Source organism: Bactrocera dorsalis, chromosome 2 (genome assembly GCF_023373825.1).
Source record: "Bactrocera dorsalis isolate Fly_Bdor chromosome 2, ASM2337382v1, whole genome shotgun sequence".
Taxonomy (NCBI): Eukaryota; Metazoa; Arthropoda; class Insecta; order Diptera; family Tephritidae; genus Bactrocera; species Bactrocera dorsalis.
Genome location: NC_064304.1, coordinates 62,941,368 through 62,966,472, shown reverse-complemented (window position 1 = coordinate 62,966,472; position 25,105 = coordinate 62,941,368). Strand labels below are relative to the sequence as shown.

General features: G+C 37.1%; 1 protein-coding gene across 1 annotated transcript in view; it reads right to left on the bottom strand.

Annotated features, from left to right (window-relative positions):
- Positions 1-25,105, bottom strand: part of LOC125776131 (uncharacterized) — a 105,683-nt gene that overhangs the window by 61,589 nt on the left and 18,989 nt on the right. Inside the window, exon 2 of the mRNA XM_049447011.1 lies at positions 16,396-16,563. Coding sequence (XP_049302968.1) covers positions 16,396-16,563 — 168 coding nt within the window. The remainder of the gene's footprint in view (positions 1-16,395; positions 16,564-25,105) is intronic.

The following is a 25,105-nucleotide window of genomic DNA, read 5'->3' as shown; positions in this document are numbered from 1 at the left end:
CTTTTTTTTTATTTACGTACAGCAGATTTTAATTGAAGCTGAGTGGAAGGGGAACGGTTTATCTGCCATTCTCGTACGCCTTTTTTCATTTACAAGCTTTTCTATTTCTATATTAGAGATTTTTCTGAAACCAAGCGTCTTATAGTTTTGGTTTGGTTTTGCTAAGACAGCTGCGTTAGTTATTACATCATTGAGTTTTGTTATGCTTTCGTCAACATCTCTTCCTGTATTTATTTTGTGCTCAATATTAATGTGACTACTCACGTACTTTTTATATTTTAGTCAATTCGTTTCATAAGAAGTTAGAACCACTTCTGCATCAACGAATACAGCTTATTCACATATTTTTATTAGTACCGGAGAGTGATCAGAAGATAGGTCAGTGCATGTATGAACTGTTATGTGCGATTTATCTACATTTTTCAATACAGCAAAATCAATTAAATCTGGTATTTTGTTACGATCACTAGGTCAATATGTCGGCTTACCAGGAGATAGTATGTCAAGGTTATTGTGCCTATTTATAAAAGTGTGATACAGCTGTCGTCCTTTCGGATTAATAAGACGTGAGCCCCAATATGTGTGAGCCCGCATATATTTAAAATATTTCAATGGAAAACAGCATATCTTTATGCCTAAAATATATACAAATGGGCGAACTCTTGACCCAGTCCTCGTGTAACTATTACTGGGCTGACATTGCTCCATATGATTGGTGATTGTATGTGAAGTACCTAAATCAAATCCAGGATCATGTTTTTAGTATATGGCATATCTAAATGACTCTCGGCCTCCCTATCATGAAACACAGCCACACAACATTTCACCACTCACCTTCCACATCACTACACATCACACCAATACACTCAAACAGGACACCACACTTCCAACTAGAACACAACAGTTTACGCAAAAAAAGGGACGGACAACTCCAGCCGCACACACTTCGTTTTTGGCTTCCGTGAAGACTCAACGCTTTTGCGCATACGCTTTTCGCAGCATCGCTTTTTCTTTCCTTTTCCTCCCACGTACATCATCGTTCGTCGATTCCGCCGCCGATTGGAATATTCGACCAATTGTTAACATTTTAAACCATTTGAGAACGTTTATAAATTACATAAATATAAAATCCGAAAACCTGTGCTGTGTGATATCTTTTTGTAACAAAAGTGAGAAATAAAACAGCATTGTGAATTTGAAAATCCAGAAAGCCCGTTCTGTGCGTTGTCCTTTCTAGGCATAGCAAGTGAGTTCGGAAATAAAGGTGAGTTCACCAGTTACTAAAACATGGTCCTTCGAGCCTACAGAAAGGCACTATAGAAAAAAAAAAAAATTAAATAAAAAAAAAAAAAAAACATTAAGAGTGACATTAATACATATAAAAACGAAATAAAAAGAAGGAAGCTAAATTAAAGTGAAGTAAAGAAGTGCATTGCTGTGTAAAAGCAAAGAAAAAAAGTAAATAATGATAATAAAAAATTCTAATTAAATAAAATGTGGTGACTAAAACATATATTTTAAAACTATAAAGGTAAAAAATACCTGAAAATCATAAAGACAAAAATTGGCCTATTATAAAGTGTTAGTGGAGTACAACACAGTGCGTATATATAAACACATATATGTATATGAAGCAAACAAAAACGCGCAAAAAAAAGGGAATAACTAAACGAAAACAAAACAACAACAACAGCGGGCGCGAAACTAAATAAAACACACTAACGGGCGCGGATAATAAAGGCAAAAGCAACATACACAAAACCACTTATACAAGGCACACAGGAAATAGGAGCAAACGAAGAAAAGTGGGATAAAGCACAAAGCAACAAACATTAGGGCAAGCCACAATTAAGTACACTCCCCCAAAGTTCCCTTGATGCGAAAAAGGGTAAGTGTATCGCTTCCACCTTTTATTTATATGCATGTACAATGTACATTGTACATATGTATGTTTAAAAAACTGGTTTGCCAATTATAACTCTGTTATAACTTCAAACAGTTCATTTAAACGGATAATAACATTTAATACGGTATATCAAAATACCGATGTTAAAGTTGATAAAATACATACGTGTATTGAAATTACTAATTGCTTATATATGCTTCTTTTTGTGAACACAATCACACACAACAAATTAAAACCTTAAAAGGACATTCTACTTGCAATATTTTCCGACACCCCTTCTGCTTTTAAAGCAGCAAGCGAATTGCACTAATAAATGCGGAGCATATGATTTATAAATTGAAACACACATACATATATACATGCAAACCAACTTTCCGTAGCTCGGTAATTAACGAACATATACTTGCCGAAATTTATTAGAGGCAAATATAGGAACATACATACGAGTATATACATACCGTCACACATGTGTGTTGAGAGCAGAAGTTAAATACCTGCAAATATCATTTCTCTTTTTCCAATCTAACCAACTTTCCTGCGTCATGTACTAGTACCGCGATTACAACAATAAATTGCATTTAAATAAATCGCATCCCTAGTATATACCACATATTCATAGGACAAATAAATTACGGGAAGTTAATACAATTTTGGAAAATAAATAAACGTTAAAGGAATTTGCTAACGCGAATTAACAACAAAACGAGAAAAAAGGAAAAGGAAAAAACAAATTAATAATATAAATACATAAGAAATTATTATTATATCATATATACATATATGCACATAAATATTCATATACTTAAAGTCCAAATTGGCATCACGTTCAAGCAATACCCCTTGTATTTGCACAACAAAAACAAGCAGGTTTGCACCATATTAAAGTAATTTAAGCATACTTATATGCATACGAAGCACATATCCTGCACACATACATACTTATATACAAAAGGTATTGACCCATTCCGGCACACAAGTACGAGGGCATACCAATAAATCCGGAAAAAAATATATATATATACTTGCAATACATTAAAAAAAAATTGTAATAATATTATAATATTATTATTAACATATTTATTATTATTACAATTATTATAACAATAGTAATAAACATAAACGCCATCGCAAGTAGATACAACGGCGAGTAATATAAACTATAAACGCGGATTTCACTAATTTTATCGGAACAAACTCTTATTTACCTAAAAAAGTTTTCGGTTGATAAAGTTCTCAGTATACACTGAAAGAAAATATATACCAATATTTTACAAATCTACATTTTATAAATGAATATAGATTCAAAAGAATCTAAAACATCTCAATTCTTGAAAATTCCTAAAATGATTTCTGACGATAAAAGTCCATGTACACCTGCAGAAGCTACACGCTCTAAGCAAGGTGCTACAAAACAAAAGAGGGGGAAAGACATATCATACTCCAAATTCATTTCAGAGAGTGACTGTCTAATAAAATACTGCACTCGATTTGCTTCTTCGCCGATTCAAGACAATTCGGAATCGACGCTAGAAATAAAAAGCCAAACGATTGAAAATTTTTGGACACGTCTCCAAGCTGCATATGACGCAATTGTAGATACTGACGATTCAGATCTACCAGAAAACTTTAAATCTTCTGCATACGCCAAATTTGAAAACTGCTTAGACCAGTATGAAGACACAAAAATTATGATCGCAGATCAACTAAAACTTATAAAGTCAATTGCACCTACTCCCCACTGTAGAGTAGAGTTACCACAACTGCAAGCCCAAGAGGCAACAGGCATTCATCTCAAAGTGCCAGCGTGCGATACAGAAATATTCCATGGAGGTTATGAACAATGGCCGTCCTTCCGGGACATGTTTACTGCCGTGTACATAAACCATCCAAAACTATCGCATGCGCAAAAATTTTATCATCTCCGATACAAAACAAAAGGTCAAGCAGGCTTAATAGTAAAACAGTTTGCATTAAGTGATGACAATTTCAATTTGGCTTGAGAAGCTCTGAAAGCCAGATATGAAAACAAAAGAATATTGGTTGACAAGCAAGTAACCATACTCATGAACTTGCCGAAAATTCAAAAAGAAACAAGTGAAGAATTCATAAAATTAGAATCCACTGTTTCAAATTGTTTGTCGGTTCTAACGACACAAAATGTTCTCACAGACAGTTGGGACCCTATTCTGGTAAACATATGCACCGCAGCATTACCAGAAAAATCATTACTTCTATGGGAGCAATCGCTCTCATCAAGAAGAGACTGCCCAACGTGGCAGCAAATTAAAGATTTCTTAACTGCCCAATATGAAATTGCAGAAAGGGTAGATAAAAAAACAGTCAGAACTAAAAACGTTCAACCCGACCTAAACAGAAGCTTCAATAGACTCTAAGTCAATAACAACAACAATTTAAACAGAAGCTTTTTCAGAACACAAGCGTTCACTTCTGAACAAAATAAATCCACGTCATGCGAACTATGTACAGGAGGGCATAAACTAAAAGCTTGTGAAAAATTTAAAAAATTGAATGTGAATGAAAGGAACAACTTTGTCAGGTCAAAAAGACTCTGCACAAACTGCTTGTCCCACTCACACAATCTCAATAATTGCGAAAGCAAATTAAACTGCGTATATTGCCACAAAAGGCATCATTCTATGTTGCACATAAACAACTTTCCCAACACATCTCAAAGTAGCGCTTTTTCAAAAAAAGCCACGGGTTTAGTTGCAACAGCAACTCCCGAAACAGAAACTCAAAAAAATTGCCAAGAGACACCATGCTGCTCAAAGGCATTAAAAACTCAAACGCTACACAGCGAAAATCATAGTAGAGTACTACTACCCACAGCAGTTGTCTCCATCGAACATCGAGGAGAACTGTTCAAACTAAGAGCCCTAATAGACCAAGGGTCCCAACGATCCTTTATAGCGTCTAATACCTGAGACAGACATGTAGTAACAATACCATAGTAAAGGTATCATGGTATTCTGTTTACTACGTTGCTGACATACACGGCAATGTAGTAAAGTAAAGTAGACGTTCATTCTCCGGAGTGAATGATAGTTCTCGGCGACGGAGTCTCTCTCCCGCCACGAATCCAACACCAAACTTGCGCTCCTTTATATGGCCACTGTAGTAAATGTCACAAGGACCTACTCGTCTCTGTCCTTGTCCCGTCCATCGCATTTCTTGGACGGCGGTGATGTCAGCCTTTATCTTTACGAGGACATCTACCAGCTGGGCAGCGGCACCTTCCCAATTAAGGGACCGGACATTGCAGGTACATGACCTCTAATCATAGTCCTTATTTCGTTTGCCGTGGTCGTCATCAAAAGGGGGGTCTCTCGTCCGAGGCTGGTTTTTTCTTTTTATTGGGGGTGTTTTTTACGTGGCGGGTCCCAAACCCAGCTCACAACCCTATGCAGGGGATGTTTCGCCTTCTCACTTTAGCTCGCCTTCAAACGGATGTTCTTAGGCTACCCAGAGGATACTTGGTCAAAGACCGGAAGTCGTGAGCTGCTTGAGTCATATGTAAAAGAATCGTTTCTGGCCACTCCCAAGTGAATTGCGATCAGAGAACTTTCCTCACTTGCGTGGACTTCTACACATGACTCCATCCTCCAATCGGATTATTTTCCGAAAATCTGCCAATAGTCCACTACGGGACTTTAAATTAAAAACAGTAACCTTTGGCGTAAACTGTGCTCCATACTTAGCCATTCGTACACTCCACGAACTGGCAGAAAACACAAAGTCAGAATTTCCTCCAGCAACACAAGTGTTAAAAACACAGACGTATGTAGACGATATCTTGTCTGAGAGCCACAGCCTCTCACAAGCATACGAGTCCTTATCACAAGTGATAAAGGCCCTCAACACCGCAGGGTTTCCCCTAAAAAAGATCACAGCTAATTACCCAAATATCTTGAAAAATATACCAAACGACAATTTGTTGGATACTAATTTCCTTATATTCGAAAAGGAAAGTACAACAAAAACACTGGGCATCCAATAGAATGCGATATCGGACCAGTTTTCATACACGACTGAGTCCATATCCGCATTATCCGCCATTACAAAACGCCAAATTCTCTCTTCTGTGGCAAAACTTTTCGACCCCGCAGGATGGCTTTCGCCAATTATGATACAAGCGAAAATCCTGATCCAAGAATTATGGCTAGACGGAACTGACTGGGACGAACAAGTGAAACCTCTTCGCTTAGAAAGATGGTCCCAGTTTGCTAATAACCTAAAAGACATCTCGCAGATACAAATTCCACGGTGGGTAAACTATTCCCCCGAACACAAGGTGGAACTACACGGCTTCTGCGACGCCTCTGAAAAGGCATATTGTGCCACTATATATGTGCGCACCCAAAGCGATATTGCAACTACAAGCCACCTACTAGTGGCAAAAGCAAAAGTTGCGCCTCTAAAAACCATAAGTCTACCACGACTTGAACTCTGTGGCGCTCTGCTACTTGCAAAGCTCGTCTCTATGGTGCAGACCCACTCAAACATGGGAAAATATAAATTATACCTCTGGTCCGATTCCGAAATAGTTCTAGCCTGGTTAGAAAGCACCACACGCGTGGAAAACATATATTTCTAACCGAACGTCTCAGATACTTGATCTAGTAAGATCAGCCACTTGGCGCCACATAGCCAGTGCTGACAATCCTGCCGATCTTGGGACAAGAGGGTGCAAACCCCTTCATCTCGCCACCACCACCCTCTGGTGGAATGGCCCCCGATGGTTAACAGAATCTCCCGATTCTTGGCCACAATCGCCAATGCGCAACATAATTGCCCCAGAAAGTCGAAAAATCGCCACTTATCACACAACAATGGATAATGCTGACATCCTTGAACGATTTTCATCGTTCCCCCGAGCACTCAGAGTAGTCGCCTATATGCTCAAATTCGTAGAGCGACTCAAACTTAAGGTAAAGGGAGCAACTTGCCCCCAATGCGATACATTGACGCACCAAGACTTACAAAAAGCGAAGGTCGCTCTTATCGCATCAACCCAAACGCGCTACTTCAGCCGCGACCTAGGGTTACTAAGAGAATCGAAGCCAATTGACAAAAAGAGCTCACTTTTAGTACTAAACCCATTTATAGACACGAAAGGTCTGCTTCGTGCAAACGGCCGGCTTGCTAATTCCAGCCTTACGTATAACGAACGCCATCCCATAATAATACCAGAGAAATCCTCATTTGCCACATTATTCATCAATTATATCCATATACTCATGTTACACGCCGAACATCGCCTCATGCAACATATGGTACGCCAAGAGTACTATGTTCCCCGCCTTAAGCCCCAAATCAAAAAGAGCATTTTCACGTGCAAGGTCTGCACTATGCACAAGCAAAAAATGAGAACGCAGATTATGGCAGCACTTCCACCGGAACGCTGTAACTTTGCTCTGCCTTTCACCACTACAGGTGTCGACTTTGCTGGCCCTTTTCAAATAAAGGCGTCCATGCTAAGGTCTCCCACCCTGATGAAAGGCTATGTGGCTGTCTTTGTCTGTTTTACGACAAAAGCAGTACACCTTGAGCTATGTTCCAATCTGACAAAGGAGGCTTTCCTAGCGGCATTTGCTCGCTTCGTCGGACGACGTGGCTTTCCATCCAAAATTATGAGCGATAATGGTAAAACATTTATCGGAGCTCAAAGAGCCACAGAGAAACAATTTGTGGATTTTATGAAACAAGTCTCACCTCACATTATACAAAAATATGCTCCCCAAAGCATCGATTGGCAGTTTATCACCCCAAGCGCTCCACACATGGGTGGTTTATGGGAATCAGCCGTAAAAAGCTTCAAATCACATTTCAAGAAGGTAGCAGGCACTTATAAATTCAATTATGAAGAGTTCACGACACTCTTAACTAGAATTGAAGCCGTTCTCAACTCACGGCCTCTCGCAACCCTCTCGCAAGATCCATCAGACTTTACAGCCCTCACACCAGGGCATTTTCTTAAAGGAGCGCCCATTCTGGCCACATCTGAGCCAGGCGTGGAGTCGCTTTCCTTATTAAACAGGTGGGAAAGAATTAAAATTCTCCATTACGATTTCAGTCTTCGATTGAAAGAAGATTATTTAAAGGACCTCTACAGAAGGTACCGGTGGAAAACACCAGAAAACGCGCCTAAGCTTGGAGATTGTGTCTTAATTCATGACGATTGTCTCCCCCCACTGAATGGCGGCTTGGCCGCATAGAGAAGCTTTACCACGGCTCCGACGATCATATTCGCGTAGTTGATCTCCGTACGCAAAACGGAACACTAACTCGGCCGCTCGTTAAACTATGCTTTTTGCCCACAGCCGATAAAACCGACACGTAAACCGTAAACAATAAACGATAAATCGATATAACCCGCAGGTGCCACCTAACGTAGTACCAACTATCATATCCGTATACCACAAACATATAACGTAAATATCTTTGACAGATCAAATGGATGTCGATATGCCGCCAGCACCAACGCCAGCCGTTCGGTCGACCATTCATGTGCCACGAACGGGGCCTACACCAGCTCCTCGAAATTCCACGGCCACAACGCAACCAACCGTTGCCCGAAGTGCAACACGCGCAAATCCGACGCCGGTGCCAGCAGACCCACAGCGCCTCCGATGCCCGCTTTGCCGCCGCCCCCACAGGTTGCCGCACTGCGGCATTTTTAAGTGGATGCTGCCTCCGCTCCGCCAGCTGATTGTCCAGGCACATGGCCATTGCCTAAATTGTCTGGCACCTACCCAATCCACATCGGAGTGTACATTAGGGTGGGTCGATTCCGGACTTTTTTCGATTCGGTATTTCTAATAGTGCGGAAAAGTTGCCTTGGTACTTCCTGATTCCAATGCAACATTTTGTTTTGAGATCGGATTGCATCTTCAACCCGAACCTCGGCCTTGAAATTTCGGAAATTCGCCTAAAATCGTGAAATTGTCTACCTAGCACCTGAAATACGCATCTCATGGCAAAATGTATAAAACAAAAGTTATTTGTCACGTCATTTGCTACCGAAATGGTAGATCATGGCCGTAGGACGAACCGTTCCCGAGATACGAGCGAAAAGGCGGCGCGCCACAGCGCAAGGTGATAATCGGCTTGCGGCCACACTTCTTGCCGTTGATTTCGCCGAGTGCTATCACTCACATTCATTCACCTACGCCAAAGGACACGTTCGGATAGGTCTCCACAGAAATATTTTTTCATCGAGTTCCTTCACTCTTGTCGGTGATTTCGCCGAGTTCTATCACTTACATTCATTTCCCTGCGCCATACGACACGTTCGGACTGGTCTCCACATAAATATTTTTTCATCGAGTTCCTTCACTCTTGTCGTTGATTTCGCCAGGTGCTATAACTTATATTCTCTCAACAAAACACAGAACTCAAAATGTCTGTATCTAAATTTAAATTTAGACAGAAATGTCCTGTGTTTGGCATATATCCGTACAATCTCTCTGAGTCCCAGTTACCTACTTACCAGGATGTTCTTTTGTGTTATCAGTTTGAAAGATTTGGTATAGGGCGACTCCGAGGCGACAACTATGAACCTAGGAGTAAAGAGGTTACAGAAATAGTTGCAAAAAAGGTTGAAAATACTTTCAAAAAGTCATCTATTCCGATAGTTTCACACACCAGAGTTGTACAAATGCTCACCACATACCATAAGAAATTTCTGACTCTTAAAAAAATGTTTTTAAGGAACCCAATAGGTTTGAGCTCTAAAAGAGACGACTTTGTCTCTTCTGCCGGAAAATTATTTGACATCGCTGCTTGTAAATGCATTTATTTTTCTTCTTGCACTTGTCCAAAGGAAAGGAAAGTTTCTATCAATGAACAACCATTTCTCTTGGACCAGAGAACCACAAGAATTGGTCACATTGGAAGTGTTGATCTACCTGAAACAAAAAAGATTACAAAGAAAAATGAACGTAAAGAAAAGCTTTCAAAACGTCATTCAACATCAACACTTACCAGAAAAGTATCAGCTAGAACACGTGACCATTCAGATCAGCCAGACTCTCATACAGACGACAACAATGTAGGCGCGTCGCACATTGATTCTTCGAAAAACGATGGTGATGATGAATTTTCTCTTTCATCCTCTAAAACCAAACAAAACACACTAGTATTACAACACACTGCTTTAGCTGCCCAAAGGTTTGGAGTAAGTGATAGAGCAGCAGCCTTGATTGTTTCATCGGCTTTTCTGGATGCCAAAAAAGCAGGTTTGATAACAGGGGATCAGGCTAGCTTTGTCACTGACAAATGCAAGATTAGCCGGGCAAAAAAAAGTGTTGGTGTTAAGCTCCAGAACACCGAAAGTATTGACTCCGTATATGGGCTGTATTTTGACGGCCGCAAAGACAATACACTTACACAAGTCAGCGAAGGTGAAAAGTACTACCGCGACACTGTCAAAGAGGAACATATTTCTCTTATAGCGGAACCTGGTTGTCATTACTTTGGCCACGTCACTTCTCCTTCCGGGTCAGCTGAGGATGAGACGCAAGCTATATGGCAACATTTACAAGACAATTCAGTTGATGTGGAACATCTAGAAGTTGTCGGTGCTGATGGCACCAACACGAACACAGGTTGGAAAGGTGGAATCATTCGGAAACTAGAAGAAAGAATAGGTAGGCCATTACAGTGGGTTGTTTGTCTTCTACATTTCAACGAACTTCCATTCCGTGCTCTTTTCGAACACATAGATGGTGTCTCAAAGAGTCCAAATACATTCTCTGGCGACATAGGTAAACTGCTCCCTGATTGTGAGAAGTTGCCTGTTGTCAAATTTGAAAATTTTCCATCCTGCCAATTACCTTCTGAGGTTATTAATCCGACCCAACTTAGCACAGACCAAGCTTATCTCTATAAAATATCAGAAGCTGTTATTTCCGGTCAATGTTCCTCAGATTTAGCGTCGATGCATCCAGGTAACATGTGCAAATCTCGCTGGCTCACCTGTGCAAATAGAATTCTGAGATTATACATTTCTACTGACAAACCAACAAAGGAAATAAAGATTTTGGTCAAGTACATACTTACAGTTTACTCACCTTTGTGGTTCTCAATAAGATTCAACAGTTCAATCAAAGATGGCTCGCGCCATCTCTATGCTGCAATTCAAAGGTCGAGATACTTACCCGCTAAACTGCGCAAGGTTGTCGATTCATCCATTCAACAGAATGCTTTCTTTGCTCTTCCAGAAAACATTCTCCTTAGTATGATGACTGACGAACGGATAGAAGTCAGAAAGTTGGCCCCTGACCGTCTTCTGGCAGCCAGAGAAGCAGAGTCTGACACTGTAAATGGAAGGGTTCGATGTAATAAAGTGCCAAAGCTGAATTTCAAAGCTAATACTTATTACGATATGATTAACTGGAAGACTATTACCTTGACTGTTCCACCAGTTCTTTGTTCAGTTTCTAACGAAGAACTCATAAAAGGGCTGTCGGGAGACACTGCAGAGGTATGGAAATTTAGTGAATTCCCCTCTCACACCGTGGCAACTGGTGACAGAGGCATCTTCTAAAGTTATTGGCCCCCAATCTCGTGATCTTTTTATACGCTCTACATTGAAATCTAGGCAACAAGTGCCAAAGTTTAGTACAAAATCTGATTTCATCAATAAATTTGACACAGATTCAGACTAAAACAAGCCTGACATATGGTTGGTTGGTTGGGTTGGGCTTGGGAGGAACCCGAAGAACAGCTACCTCCACGCGGTGGGTTCTGGGTGACCAATACAGGTTAGCTGAGAGCTGCAACAACTTTGACCTTGCGCTGTGGCGCGCCGCCTTTTCGCTCGTATCTCGGGAACGGTTCGTCCTACGGCCATGATCACGTATACCATTTCGGTAGCAAATGACGTGACAAATAACTTTTGTTTTATACATTTTGCCATGAGATGCGTATTTCAGGTGCTAGGTAGACAATTTCACGATTTTAGGCGAATTTCCGAAATTTCAAGGCCGAGGTTCGGGTTGAAGATGCAATCCGATCTCAAAACAAAAAGTTGCATTGGAATCAGGAAGTACTAAGGCAACTTTTCCGCACTATTAGAAATACCGAATCGAAAAAATTCCAGAATCGACCCACCCTAGTGTACATCCGGGTATACGTGCCAAATATGCATGCGGCCGCATCAACCGCTCCTTCATCGGGACGGCAGACAATTACTTGCCCCCTCCAGTCGTGCCACGACCCGACGACCGCAGGCGAACCGTGCTGCGCGACCACGAAGAGCTGAGCCACCACCAGAATCCCGAACCCGTACTCGGCGCCAACAACCCATTACCTCTACGCGGCGGCGTCAACCTAGGCCGCGGTCTCGCCAACCCACTTGGCTTAGTAACGTGGTGGCCACCTTGCAGCAATTGCAAAGGCTACTAGGCTATTAATTTGCCTAGGGGGGCCGGGATGTCTAAATGACTCTCGGCCTCCCTATCATGAAACACAGCCACACCACATTTCACCACTCACCTTCCACATCACTACACATCACACCAATACACTCAAACAGGACACCACACTTCCAACTAGAACACAACAGTTTACGCAAAAAAAGGGACGGAAGGGAATATTCGACCAATTGTTAACATTTTAAACCATTTGAGAACGTTTATAATTTACATAAATATAAAATCCGAAAACCTGTGCTGTGTGATATCTTTTTGTAACAAAAGTGAGAAATAAAACAGCATTGTGAATTTGAAAATCCAGAAAGCCCCTTCTGTGCGTTGTCCTTTCTAGCATAGCAAGTGAGTTCGGAAATAAAGGTGAGTTCACCAGTTACTAAAACAATTATTAATACATAAAATCGGGTCGACACTACCCCAACTCCTATGTATATACTAAAGGGCTGCATGAATACGCAAAAAACAAACTTTGAGTCACTGTCCAAAAATTTCAACTTGCACTCACTCACATAACGTAAAAATGAATTCTCATGTTTGGGTAAAATAAGGACCGAGTCTCATTAGTGAGAACAACAACGAGTTCGCTCAACTCATAGCACTCTCACAAGTAACGATCCACTCTCTGTAGAATTGGTCTACCAAAGCATTTCATTCTGTTGGTGTGAATTAATTCTGTGCAAGAAGGATGTTGGATGAGTGAATGATGTTCGTGTGAATTAACAACTGTTAATTCGAGTTATTCTAGTTGCACGACTAGAAAGAAGTATGTAAATACGCATAGATAATTACATATGAATGTGGATAAAAAAATGTTTCCAATATTCAATTTTATTGCAATTTTTCATGAAGTTTATTTAGGGATTAATAGATTTAACAAAAAATTAAAATATTTTAGAACTAAAACCTGTCCTTTGGAACAACTGAAAAAAAACTCTTTTTAAATCACAAAATACATACAACTTTTAGTTCCAAAGTATCACATTTTTATTAGTTACATTCGCGTTCATTTCCAGTCCAATTAACTTAAATATACCTTAGTATTATGCTGATAAACTGTCGATAAATCGTAAAAAAAAAACATTAGAGAAAACCAAAAAAACATACGTACGTGCGACGTACGACTCTCTTTATATCAACTAACGAGAAACTTATACATACATATCATGAAATGAAATTATAATGAAAAGCATCACATACCATACATGGATACATATGTATTTTTTATTTTTATGTATTCTAAACTATAAAATAAAAAAGGAATTAACTTATTCAACAAAAAAATATACACATAATTCTTGTATTAAAAAATAAAATGTAAAGCCCTTCAGTCTCATATAACTTAAAAAAAGTTCGTTATTAAAAACTTAAACAAAAAAGAAGCAATTCATTTATCTAACAAAAATATAAAATATATACATAATTCATTTATTTAAAAAAAATATGTAACACATTCACCAGTCTTTTTGAACTTAAAAATAATTTATTTAAAAAATTAATGACTTCAGAAATTTAGAAAATATAATTATCAAATTCGTTTTCAATGTTGCACATGTGTTTCCTATTAGTTTAAACTCTAGAAATAATTAATTAATTTACATATTCGTATGTAAAAACATGATTTTTCCTACAGTAACAGGGTTAGACCCAATAACACAACGCTTTTCAGAAAGTAAATTTTTGGCATTTGAGAATATTCTCTCAGACGAGGCACTACTAGCCGGTGTTGCTAAGATTTTTAAACTCAATTTAAAAAGTAACGGAAATTTAAGTTTATTTAAATCCCACCATTGTAAAACATTAAAATTGTCGGGCATTACTTCGTTAACATTTTCGTATAATAGTAATTCATTTTGAACTCGATCAAGATTATTTGTTGGATTTGAAGGCTGAGGAAATCCTGAGAAAAGTTGTTCCTTATTATTTGAGAGAGAATTTAATTGACTATTTTCGTTATTGCTTTGATCTTGCTCAATAATCAATGCTTCTGCATGTTTTTGCAATGTAGTTTTATATAATTTTTTTCTTCATTTGTAAACTGTAACAATTTATTAGTCGGTGGAAACAAAAACAAAGCGATTTTGTGAAAAATTGTTAAGTTTTTAATTACGACATCATTTATCAATGTGCTGAGTTTAATTTTTAACGATTTTATGCATTCTGAATCATCATCGCTATTTGTTTCACAATCTGCTGCTGGAGAAAATTATTAGAGCTGCAGAACTGAATCGAGCAGGTACAATCTTTTATAAGAGTGTACAGCTGCTGGCGTATGCCGATGATATTGATATCATCGGTCTCAACACCCGCGCCGTTAGTTCTGCTTTTCCAGACTGAACAAGGAAGCAACGCAAATGGGTCTGGCAGTGAACGAGGGCAAGACGAAATATCTCCTGTCATCAAACAAACAGTCGTCGCACTCGCGACTTGGCTTTCACGTCACTGTTGACAGTCATAACTTTAAAGTTGTAGATAATTGCGTCTATTTAGGAACCAGTATTAACACCACCAACAATGTCAGCCTGGAAATCCAACGCAGGATTACTCTTGCCAACAGGTGCTACTTCAGATTGAGTAGGCAGTTGAAAAGTAAAGTTCTCTCTCGACGAACAAAAACCAAAACTCTATAAGTCGCTCATAATTCCCGTCCTGCTATATGGTGCAGAGGCTTGGACGATGACAACAACCGATGAGTCGACTTTGCGAATTTTCGAGAGAAAAGTTCTGCGAAAGATTTATGGTCCTTTGCGCGTTGGCCACGGCGAATATCGCATTCGATGTAACGATGAGCTGTACGAGATATACGACGACATTGACATAGTTCAGTGAATTAAAAGACAGCGGCTACGCTGGCTAGGTCATGTTGTCCGGATGGATGAAAACACTCCAGCTCTGAAAGTATTCGACGCAGTACCCGCCGCGGGAAGCAGAAAAAGAGGAAGACTCCGGTGGAAGGACCAAGTGGAGAAGGACCTGGCCTCGCTTGGAATATCCAATTGGCGCCACGTAGCGAAGAAAAGAAACGACTAGCGCGCGGTTGTTGACCCGGCTATAATCGCGTAAGCGGTGTCTACGCCAATTAAGAAGCAGAAGAAAGAATTATACAAAAAGTAAAGGCGGCATTGAAGGAGTTTGATTGTAGTCTTGATAAGGGAGATAATTCTTTCACCTATATTAAATAAAGTTACACTTCGTTTTTAAATATGAAACTTTCGCAAGTACAATGAAAAACTAAAAATTAAAAAAAATACATATATGGTATCAAGGCATATTGAACAGATAGCCTCATGTGAAAATCCCATGTATTTTGTTGTTGCCTGAAACCTCGAATGCATCAACCTACGAAATATCAAGTTTGATTTGAAAATACGTATGTACAGCTGCGAGCACTGAAATATTAGTGTGCAATTGTGGTAAACATTTCTTGAAATTACAACAAATTGTTGTACTTGACACCACATATAGTTCGTACACATACATATCTGCAAATATATACCGTTTCAACAAATACTTACTGCAACAAGATTCAAAATCCAGTGATCGAAAAGCAATAAGCTTCATTCCAATTTTTCCGCTTTTTATATAGTGAATAGTCATAGACAAAAACGATTGTTTTAAATAATTATCGGTCCATAAATCTGAGGTAAGTCCAAAGGTACTAAGTTCACTTAGTTCTAATTTTAAGGAATCGTGGGCTATAGTGTATAGATTGTCTATGTTTCTGGATATCGTTGTTGGATGAGGTAATAATTGATCAGTATCTATGTTCGACCCATACTTAGCTCCAATTGAAAGTATTATATCCGTATATTTTTTCAGTCCTGCATCTTCGATAATTTTGAATGGTCTGCAATTTTTTGTGACCCATTAAGTGAACGTATCAGCACCATTTTTTTTTGTGTCGTTGTCCACTAATATCTTTGGGTTATCCGAACGGTTTTTTAAATTTTTATAGCATTTATGTTTCACAAGGTTAGACGTGCTATTCATAAATTTAAAAACGCTGTTACAATTTTTGCATGCAACAACATCTCTTACCAAACTGCCACTATATTCAACCTTGCCAAAAATTTCCCAAACCTTGCTTTTCCCAGCTTCAATAACCACTGTATATTTCCCTTTCAATATATTCTCCTTAATTTCATTAAGCTGCTGCCTTAGTACAGGCGTCGACTGGGTTGACGATGCAGATTCATCTAATGTTACCTATTTTTGTAAAACAGAGACACAGGTGTAAATTGTATTACAACATGGCAAATATTAGCAAACAATTGCACTGAATTTCGCGGTCAATTACTTACATCCATTATTTTTGATGAAAAATTTGAATTATTAAAATAAAAATCTGGCAAAACTATTTTACCCCCTTTTATCTCCGTATACACAAAACAAAGGACGAATTTAAATATTTAATAAACTGTCTCGGTTAAGCGTCTACGGCCAGTACAATGCAGGCAAACATGTTGTGGGGAAAACCCTTCCGTTTATCTTCTCTATTTGCTTGCTTAGCTGAACACTATGGGTGCACCCTGTTCTGTTAAAAGAATGAGAGAAACAATGAATTCACATAACAATAAGTGACGATCACACACTATTCCACTACTAAGCGAACGCTAACGCTTTGCATTCACTGCTGGTTGATGATATGAGTGTGAGTTGGGTTTGTTTATGACAGGCCCGTCCAACATAATTTTGTGAAGGGCCAGGTTTAGCATTTTCATAACCGTAGCGGGCCAAAAAAACAATAAAAAGACCTTCAGTTTCGGTATATTTATTTATTTATAAAAAGCAACATCACATAAATCTTAATATATTATTATTAATGTAACTATGGCCTTAGCATATAAAGATATTCTTATTCTTAAAATCTAATTAATGAGATGTCTAAAATTTTTTCTGTTTGCACAGCGCATCTACATATGTCAGCTGGAGTTTTAGAAGTGGCTATGCGCAAAACGCCTTTAAGATGGCTATCTGCTTTTTGATTTGTTAAATTTCATACGAGAAAACAGCTGCTCGCAAACTGTATGTACTAACAAATAAAGAAATTTGTTGAATAGCCAGCTTAGTAAGGTTTTGGTATTGACTGGGTGTAATATACTTTTTGTAAAATTCAATTAAGTTTGGAAGACATTTATTATATGCTGTTTTTAGATGAGAGCTGCTTTGCAATTCTATTAACTCCAGCTGTAAATTCAGCGCAGCGCCTTCAATTTCAACATCAAATGGATTTTGAAACACTTTCATGCAGGGAGTTTGTGATTTGAAGTCTGCGAATCTGTCGTCAAACTCGTTCCTTAATCTTTGTAACACCAACACGTACTTGTCAAAATCCAAGGTATCTTGCTTTCTTGTAGATAAGGTCTCCCAATGAATCAACTGCTTTTGTTTCAGCTGCTTTTCCAACAACAAAAGCTTTTTTGTGAAAGCTAGAACGTGTTCGTATAACTGTGTGCATAGTTGGTCTTTCTCTTGCAGTTTCAAGTTAAGATCAGAAAGATATTTAGTTATATCAACCAGGAAAGCCAGATCAGCCAACCACTGCTCATCAGTAAGGAAAGTAATTTCTTGGTCTTTGTTGTCAAGAAAAATCTTTAAGTCGTCCAGCATGGAATAAAATCGTTTTAGTGTAGCTGCTCTGCTGAGCCAGCGAACGCGACTGAAGTATACAATGTCTTTGTGATCTGAACCGACATCAGCCAGAAAAGCCTGTAACTGTCTGTGGTTAAGCCCTCTTGCGCGTATAAAATTAACTGTCTGCACTACTTTATCCATCACTTACTAATTACTTATTTTTCAAACAATTTGTATGTAATTAATATTATGTATATTAATTTGTACAAAAACAAATGCAAAGGCTTTCCAAAAATGAAATTTATGGTGCGAGAACAAAAACAATTTGTTTTTTTATCGCTCCCAAATTATCATTTTTTTGCATAGGATTTCCTATTACTTCCTGGTTAACGGATCATAAGAAAAAATGATGAATGTTGTTGCTATTTTTTCCACAAAATTTGCTGGAGCGAAAATGCGAAAAAACAAATACACAAGTTTTCCCATTAGCTCGTGTTGATGTTTGTGACGAAAATATTTCTCATGAATTTGTTGTTGCGCTATTTGAATCAGTTCGTGCCATATGGCACGCTTCTTTTGTTTTGTTTTCTTTTTGTACATGTACGCGTTTTGCTTGATATACTCATGAGATTTAAACCAATTTGTAGGCACTTGCAAAGTACAGTACTTTATGTACTCTTTTTTATCAACTGCTTATTTTATTTACTACAGGGAGCACTGTTTTACTTGCAATAGAGTAAGTTTTTTAATTGACACACACAAATGTAAACATATAGAAGCAAACCTATACAACTGGGGTGCCCAAAGACTCTAAGAGATGGCGGGCCGGATGGTGGCCCGGGGGCCGTATGTTGGACAGGCCTGGTTTATGAGATGAATGAGCTGAGTCTACCTGCTAGCGATAAACAACAACTCACAATGTCTTCTCTGTATTTGCATTCACATAATTCCAACTCAGCGTCGGCGCTCAACTCGAGTTATGAGATGAATTCATAAATTCTCTGTTGCATTCATAGCGTGAATTAATTCTTGCAACCCTTTAGTATATACTACGTATAATGATCTCGTTTTTCTTACAAACCTTATTATGAAAATGTGTATAAGTTATGTAGAGTATATGTACATATAAAATTGCTTAGATTCCGATCCTCTAGTTCACGTTTTACATCTTAAGGTATTTCCATTGATTTTATTGTTACAAGTTGCAAGCGTACTAATCATATACGTATACATACATATGTTAGTCCTGTTCGAAGATTGCAAAAGTTCTGAAATTACCAAAAACTCTTTATGGTTAGGTATTAATGCCAATTCAAATAATAGACGGGTGTCAGATAACGATCGTGCCTAAAGGTTTAAAACTAGCAAGGCCACAGTTTCCTATCATGCAAAAAATAATTGTCCGACAAAATCTCGTCTTCGTTTGTTATATTGTAAAATGCTGATATACACTTACGGACGACGAAACTTACATTAATTGGATTTGTAACAGCATCCTGGTATAAATTTTTACTACTGCTATGTTCGCAGTAATGTGGCCCAAAATGTAAATATGTACATATGTAGAAAAAAATTTAAAAATTTGGGAAAAAAACAATGGTATGTCAAGCGATTTGCAGCTGTGGCCTTAAGAGTCGTTAAAAATAACCTCCATTTTATACTTGAAATTATGCTTGTAAAGACTCTTAGTGGAAAAATATTGTTATTTTTGAGTTTTCTAATGTGATGTCGTGAATAATTAAATTTTTTCCGCTTACGTTGCAAACGCAGGCATAGCGAGGAATATTTAAACGAAACGATTAAGTACATATGTATATGCGCATAATTTCAAACTGATCCTTCCTCAAAACCAATACAATTGCTAAATATTTGGAATAGTAGATACTAATAAAACTGCAACCAAATGGACAGTGCAATGGATTATATTTGGCTCAGTAATCAGTAGATGTATATTATACCACGTGCATCCCAAAAGACTCATGCCATAATCTTGCCAGTCGACTTTTTCGTCAATCAAATCTTTAGGACTGGTTCTGTTCAAAATTGAACATGTTCGTTGCTGCCAAAGCACGGACAACAACATTATATTTAAATCTTTTATATATTTCACAATGTTAAATAAGATAAGAAATAATCTAGCTATTGTACAGTCCACTACTAATAGATATCTATGTTCAAATATATTGAACATACATACGTACAAAAAAATACATAAATAAACACATAAAAATATATGCATTGATATGCAGCATACATACATACATATGTATATGAGACACGTATGCATTAATAAGTGATACGCATGCACTCAAGAAATACATACTAAACATATTTACTTAGGTTTGGGCAATTGATTACAAATGCACATGTGCACTTGAGAACAACCCAAACCAAGCAATATATATTATACTTGTATGACAGCACACACACACATGTATTGTATTGTATAGTTGAAAAAAACACCATGTGGTGTGCTGTAAATATATATATATTTAATTAGATTAGTTAGACTTTTAAAATAGTATATAAGGTTTACAAATTTAAAAATAAAATCAGAATGAATATATTCTCACTCAAATAAGGTCTTTATTTTTCCCCCACCAGCGGTAAGAATTTAAAGATTCTTATTTGAGTTCGTTTGATCTTACAAATCAAACAGGTTCATTATGTGCAGTCCCCTAGGCTGATTGTCGATTAGATCATGTTTCGATTGTCACATACCGACTTTATTGCGATTAATGAGCACTCACACACTCCTTAGAATCAGCAATTCGTAATTTTTTTACGATTATGAATTTCCGCTACACTCACATTGCACAGAACTTTCGCCTCTTTAGAGCGTTCACTGCTTTCATTGTCGCCGATATATCCAGCATAAGGTTATTTGGAAGTTCGAAAAGTTTCATATTAGGTATATAGGGGCTCAGGGAAGGATTGACCCGTTTCAATCCATTTTTGAAGATATATTGTCAAATAAGATAGGTTTCCATACATAAATTGATGTTAATCATAGATTATATAAGTATATTAGGCAACAAAACCACTGTAGACACTGGAAAATGAGTAAAAACACTTTTATTATATTTTATAAATATTTTCTGAGTTAAAAGTCCACAAATCCAAATTGAAGAGTACCAAAGCTTAATAAACAGACACTTGTATAGATTCAAAATGGGTGGAGATTTCAACACAAAGAACACACACTGGGGTTCAAGGCTTACGACTGTAAAGGAGAGAGAACTCTATAAAGCTCAAGAAATGAGTGTTTTTTCCGAAATTGACTGCTCTTGAATTGATTTTACCGAAACCGTATTATGATATTATAAACGTATTTATAAAGTCGCTACTTTCACGGTAAAGGTTAGATTCCAGCTCTCAAGTAAATGCTCCAGAAAAAAATTCCTTATTCCTTAAGCAGTAGTCAAGTAAATTTGACAGCAGGTTACGCATTGTGAATGATGCACTTTAGAAAAGCTAGAGAAAATAAACAAAGAAAATATACCAGCGTTGCCTTATTCACATTTTATTGAAAAAATGTATTAAAAATTAGTACTGGATTTCTTTAATTTGCTGCGTGTGTTTGTTGTTGTGCCCTTGCACCAAGAGGAAAATTCTGCATACCGTGCACCGTGGAGGGGTTTTGCAAGGGCACGAGAATCCCCCTAATATGACAATATCAATAGACAGCTGTATTTGTATATGGTATGTAAACAAATATCAAGTGACAATTTAGGGCCGGTAAGATATGTCTTCCAGTAAAATCGATTAAACTACAGCAGGCACCGATTATAATGAGTGGAATGTAAGTTTTCAAGCAGTTTTCAGCGAAAACTGGTTTTCAATGTGTTTTCGTTTGACAAATTTTACATGTACGAAAACACAAGTTTTAGGGCAAAAACCAGTTTTTCCAACGAAGACATGTTTTCATTGTCGGTCCGAACATAGTATTACAACAATTCCAAAACAAAGTGCTAAGACAATGTTATGATATAGAGCGTGATCTAGGCGTAAACTAGGTTAACGCAGAAATATCAAAAATTGCGGAAGAAGTAGCGCTGTTAACTTCTAGAGATAGACCACCTGGACGACTCAAATGATATTTCAAATTGCGTTATTTTTAGGACACCATTTATAAAGTTTGTAAAGTTCACATTTTAGCAATAATTTATTTAAAAATATTGTTAGATTTGGATGTATTTTAAGGACAATGTACCAATTATTTTAATAATAAAATATTAACTAATTATACTGTTTTAATAAATACATTTTCTTTTTTTGTATTTTCTATAAATGCTCACACGTATATTTTTTTATCTAAATGTTTATATTAAATGGCATTACAACTATTGAAATCCTTTTTTTATATTTCATTACAGAGCCCTATCCCATTCAAAACAATGGCAACGGAGTTCTTTGCAATAAATTGTGGAGACTAACATTAGCGACATTTGATGAAGAAGGCCGTTGTATCGGGCAAACAGGATCACTATCTATTAGTTATTAATCACGACGATTAAAAGTTTAAATAACTGTAGTCCCATACTTTACCAAAAATGTATTTTATAATTATGCATATGTTCTATGTATATACTTGTATAAAGGTATGTACATACATATGCAGTACACAAGGTGGGTTCCAAATTAAACAGAACTTTTTATATCTAGCGCCCCCAAGTGGCACCATCTATATGTCGACTGGTGCGTTAGAATCTGCTATCTTTACTGATTGCCCAGTGAGAATTTCATCGATTGGAAGTAAAGTTATTGCGTTTTAAGTGTCAGTATGTTTGTGTTATCGGTGCGAAAATGAGCTTCGAACAAAGAGCCAACATTAAACTTTGTTTCAAAATTGGTAAAACTTTAATCGAAACGTTTCAATTGATGAAACAAGTTTACGGAGTTGATTGGCTATCCCACTATTGCAGATTGTACTAGTGATTTCAACGTTTTCAAAGTGGTCGTGAGGAGAAAAATTACGATCAACATGGGGGCCAATCAAAATTCGTGATCACCGAAATCATCATTGAAGTTCGTGGAAATGGAATTGAACATCTCCAAAACATCGATTTATCGCATTTTGATCGAACATTTGGGCTTACGAAAGGTGTGTGCAAGGTTTGTTCCGCTTATATTGACTGACGACCAAAAATTGCTGAGAATCCGTCTCATTGATCGATGCTTGTGACCGATTATTTGACCAAAAATTACATTTTAACCATTAACCACTCCCAGTATTCACCCGATATGGCACCGTACGACTTCTTCCTTTTTGGAAAAACGCATTTGTCAATAAAAAGAAAGCGTTATGCAGATGTAGAGGCCATTCAAAAGGCTTGCAACGGCATACTGGCGGCCATACCGGCCAACGAGCTAAAACACTCGTTCAAGCATGTCTTTGGACCGTGCAAAAAGCTATATTGACTATTTTGAATAAACTAAATTGATTTTGCAGAAAAACCTGTTTACTTTGGAACACACCTTGTAGAAGTAAGAGACCTACCATACGAGTTTCACTATTATACTTGTATATGGGAAAAGAGGAAAGAATCAACCGACTCACTAATCCCTACTAACGTTAAACAAAAATGCAGAAATATTTATATTGGAATAAGTATAGCAGTGATTGAAACGTATGTTTAAATATTTAATTTCAATGATATATAGTATATATGGTTATTCCAAGGATACAAATTATCATAATAGTGAGAAATGGAGTTCTTACAGGATGTTCTTCAAATGGTATTAGAAAGTGTGAAATTTTTGAATTTATAATTGGAGTTACTTTCTAAGATATCCAATATTTTTATTTTGTCTTCCGAATGTGATTCTAATATTTAATTATAATCTTTGAATTGTATTGGATTAGTTCCAAGTATGGTTTTATTCCTCTAATAATATATTTCTATCGCCAATAAATGTGAAAGGTTTGTTATTTTCTTTAATGATATTACAAAAACCTTGGTTCTTTTCTAATATTTGAATTGTGCAATTATAAATTTTTTTTTATCTGATTTACATATATATTTGTTCATATTATTTTTACATCTAGATACGAGTATCCTTTTATAATTGTTTTCACAGTTAGCGATTAGCGAATCTAATCGTAATTTACTATGGTGATATTTTAAGGGAGTGATATCTAATGCTTTACATTTTTGTGCAAAAATAATAACAAATGTATTCTCAATACGACCAATTAATATGTCTGAGTACACGAGTAAGTCTATTAGTAGTATATCTCTGCGTTCTGTGTTTGCATATAGTTTCTTTCACTTCGTGTAGGTTTATTGCGACAGAGTAAAAGTTTTTATTTCTAGCGAAATTTATATATGTATGTATATATCTTATCAGACTTAAATTAATTAAATAATTAGGTAATAATACAAATATGATTTTATTATATATTTCCAAAGATTTAAGGAATTCATCATAAAATAGTTCAATTTGTAGATACATATACATATAAATTATATGCAGAGTCGTTTGCGCATTGTAAATATGCGAATCTGTAAGCGTACATTCATTCCTTAACGAAATAGCATAATTTTTCTCATTTAACACTGAAAATGCTCAGTCCTGCTATTTTCATGCCCCTGATGTTAAGTGGTGAAACAAGTTTATCCAAAACAGTAAATATCCCTACATCGACATCGTGAACCTTCTCTATAAATATACGTTGTCTGCATACATATGCATATAGCATATTTACAAACATATTCATATATGAAATTATATTATATTCTCAAACATAAGAAATATTTAATAAATAACTCTTATTTGCACATTAACTGCAAATATTGTTTTGAAAATAGGATAATTTAATTTGAAAGTTATAAATTATGCATATATTCATAGAAATACGCAAAATGATAATCATATCAATTAATATGATTGCATGTAAATGTATACAATTATAACCAAAAGGCCAACATACGTCTGTAATAGCAATGTACATTTCTGAGCATAATTTTCATTGAATGCTCAGCTCTGTTCATGTGCCGCTGTTAAAATTCCTCCTCCTTAGCTAGCTGTGGTGAAACACGCTCTTCGCATTTTGTTAGCTTTTGACAGTTCACACGCTTGTCCGTTGTTGGACCTTCTCTATAAATATACGTTCTCTGGTTGTGCCTTATAATTCCCTATGTACCTCCTGAAGTATTAATCTTCGCTCTAA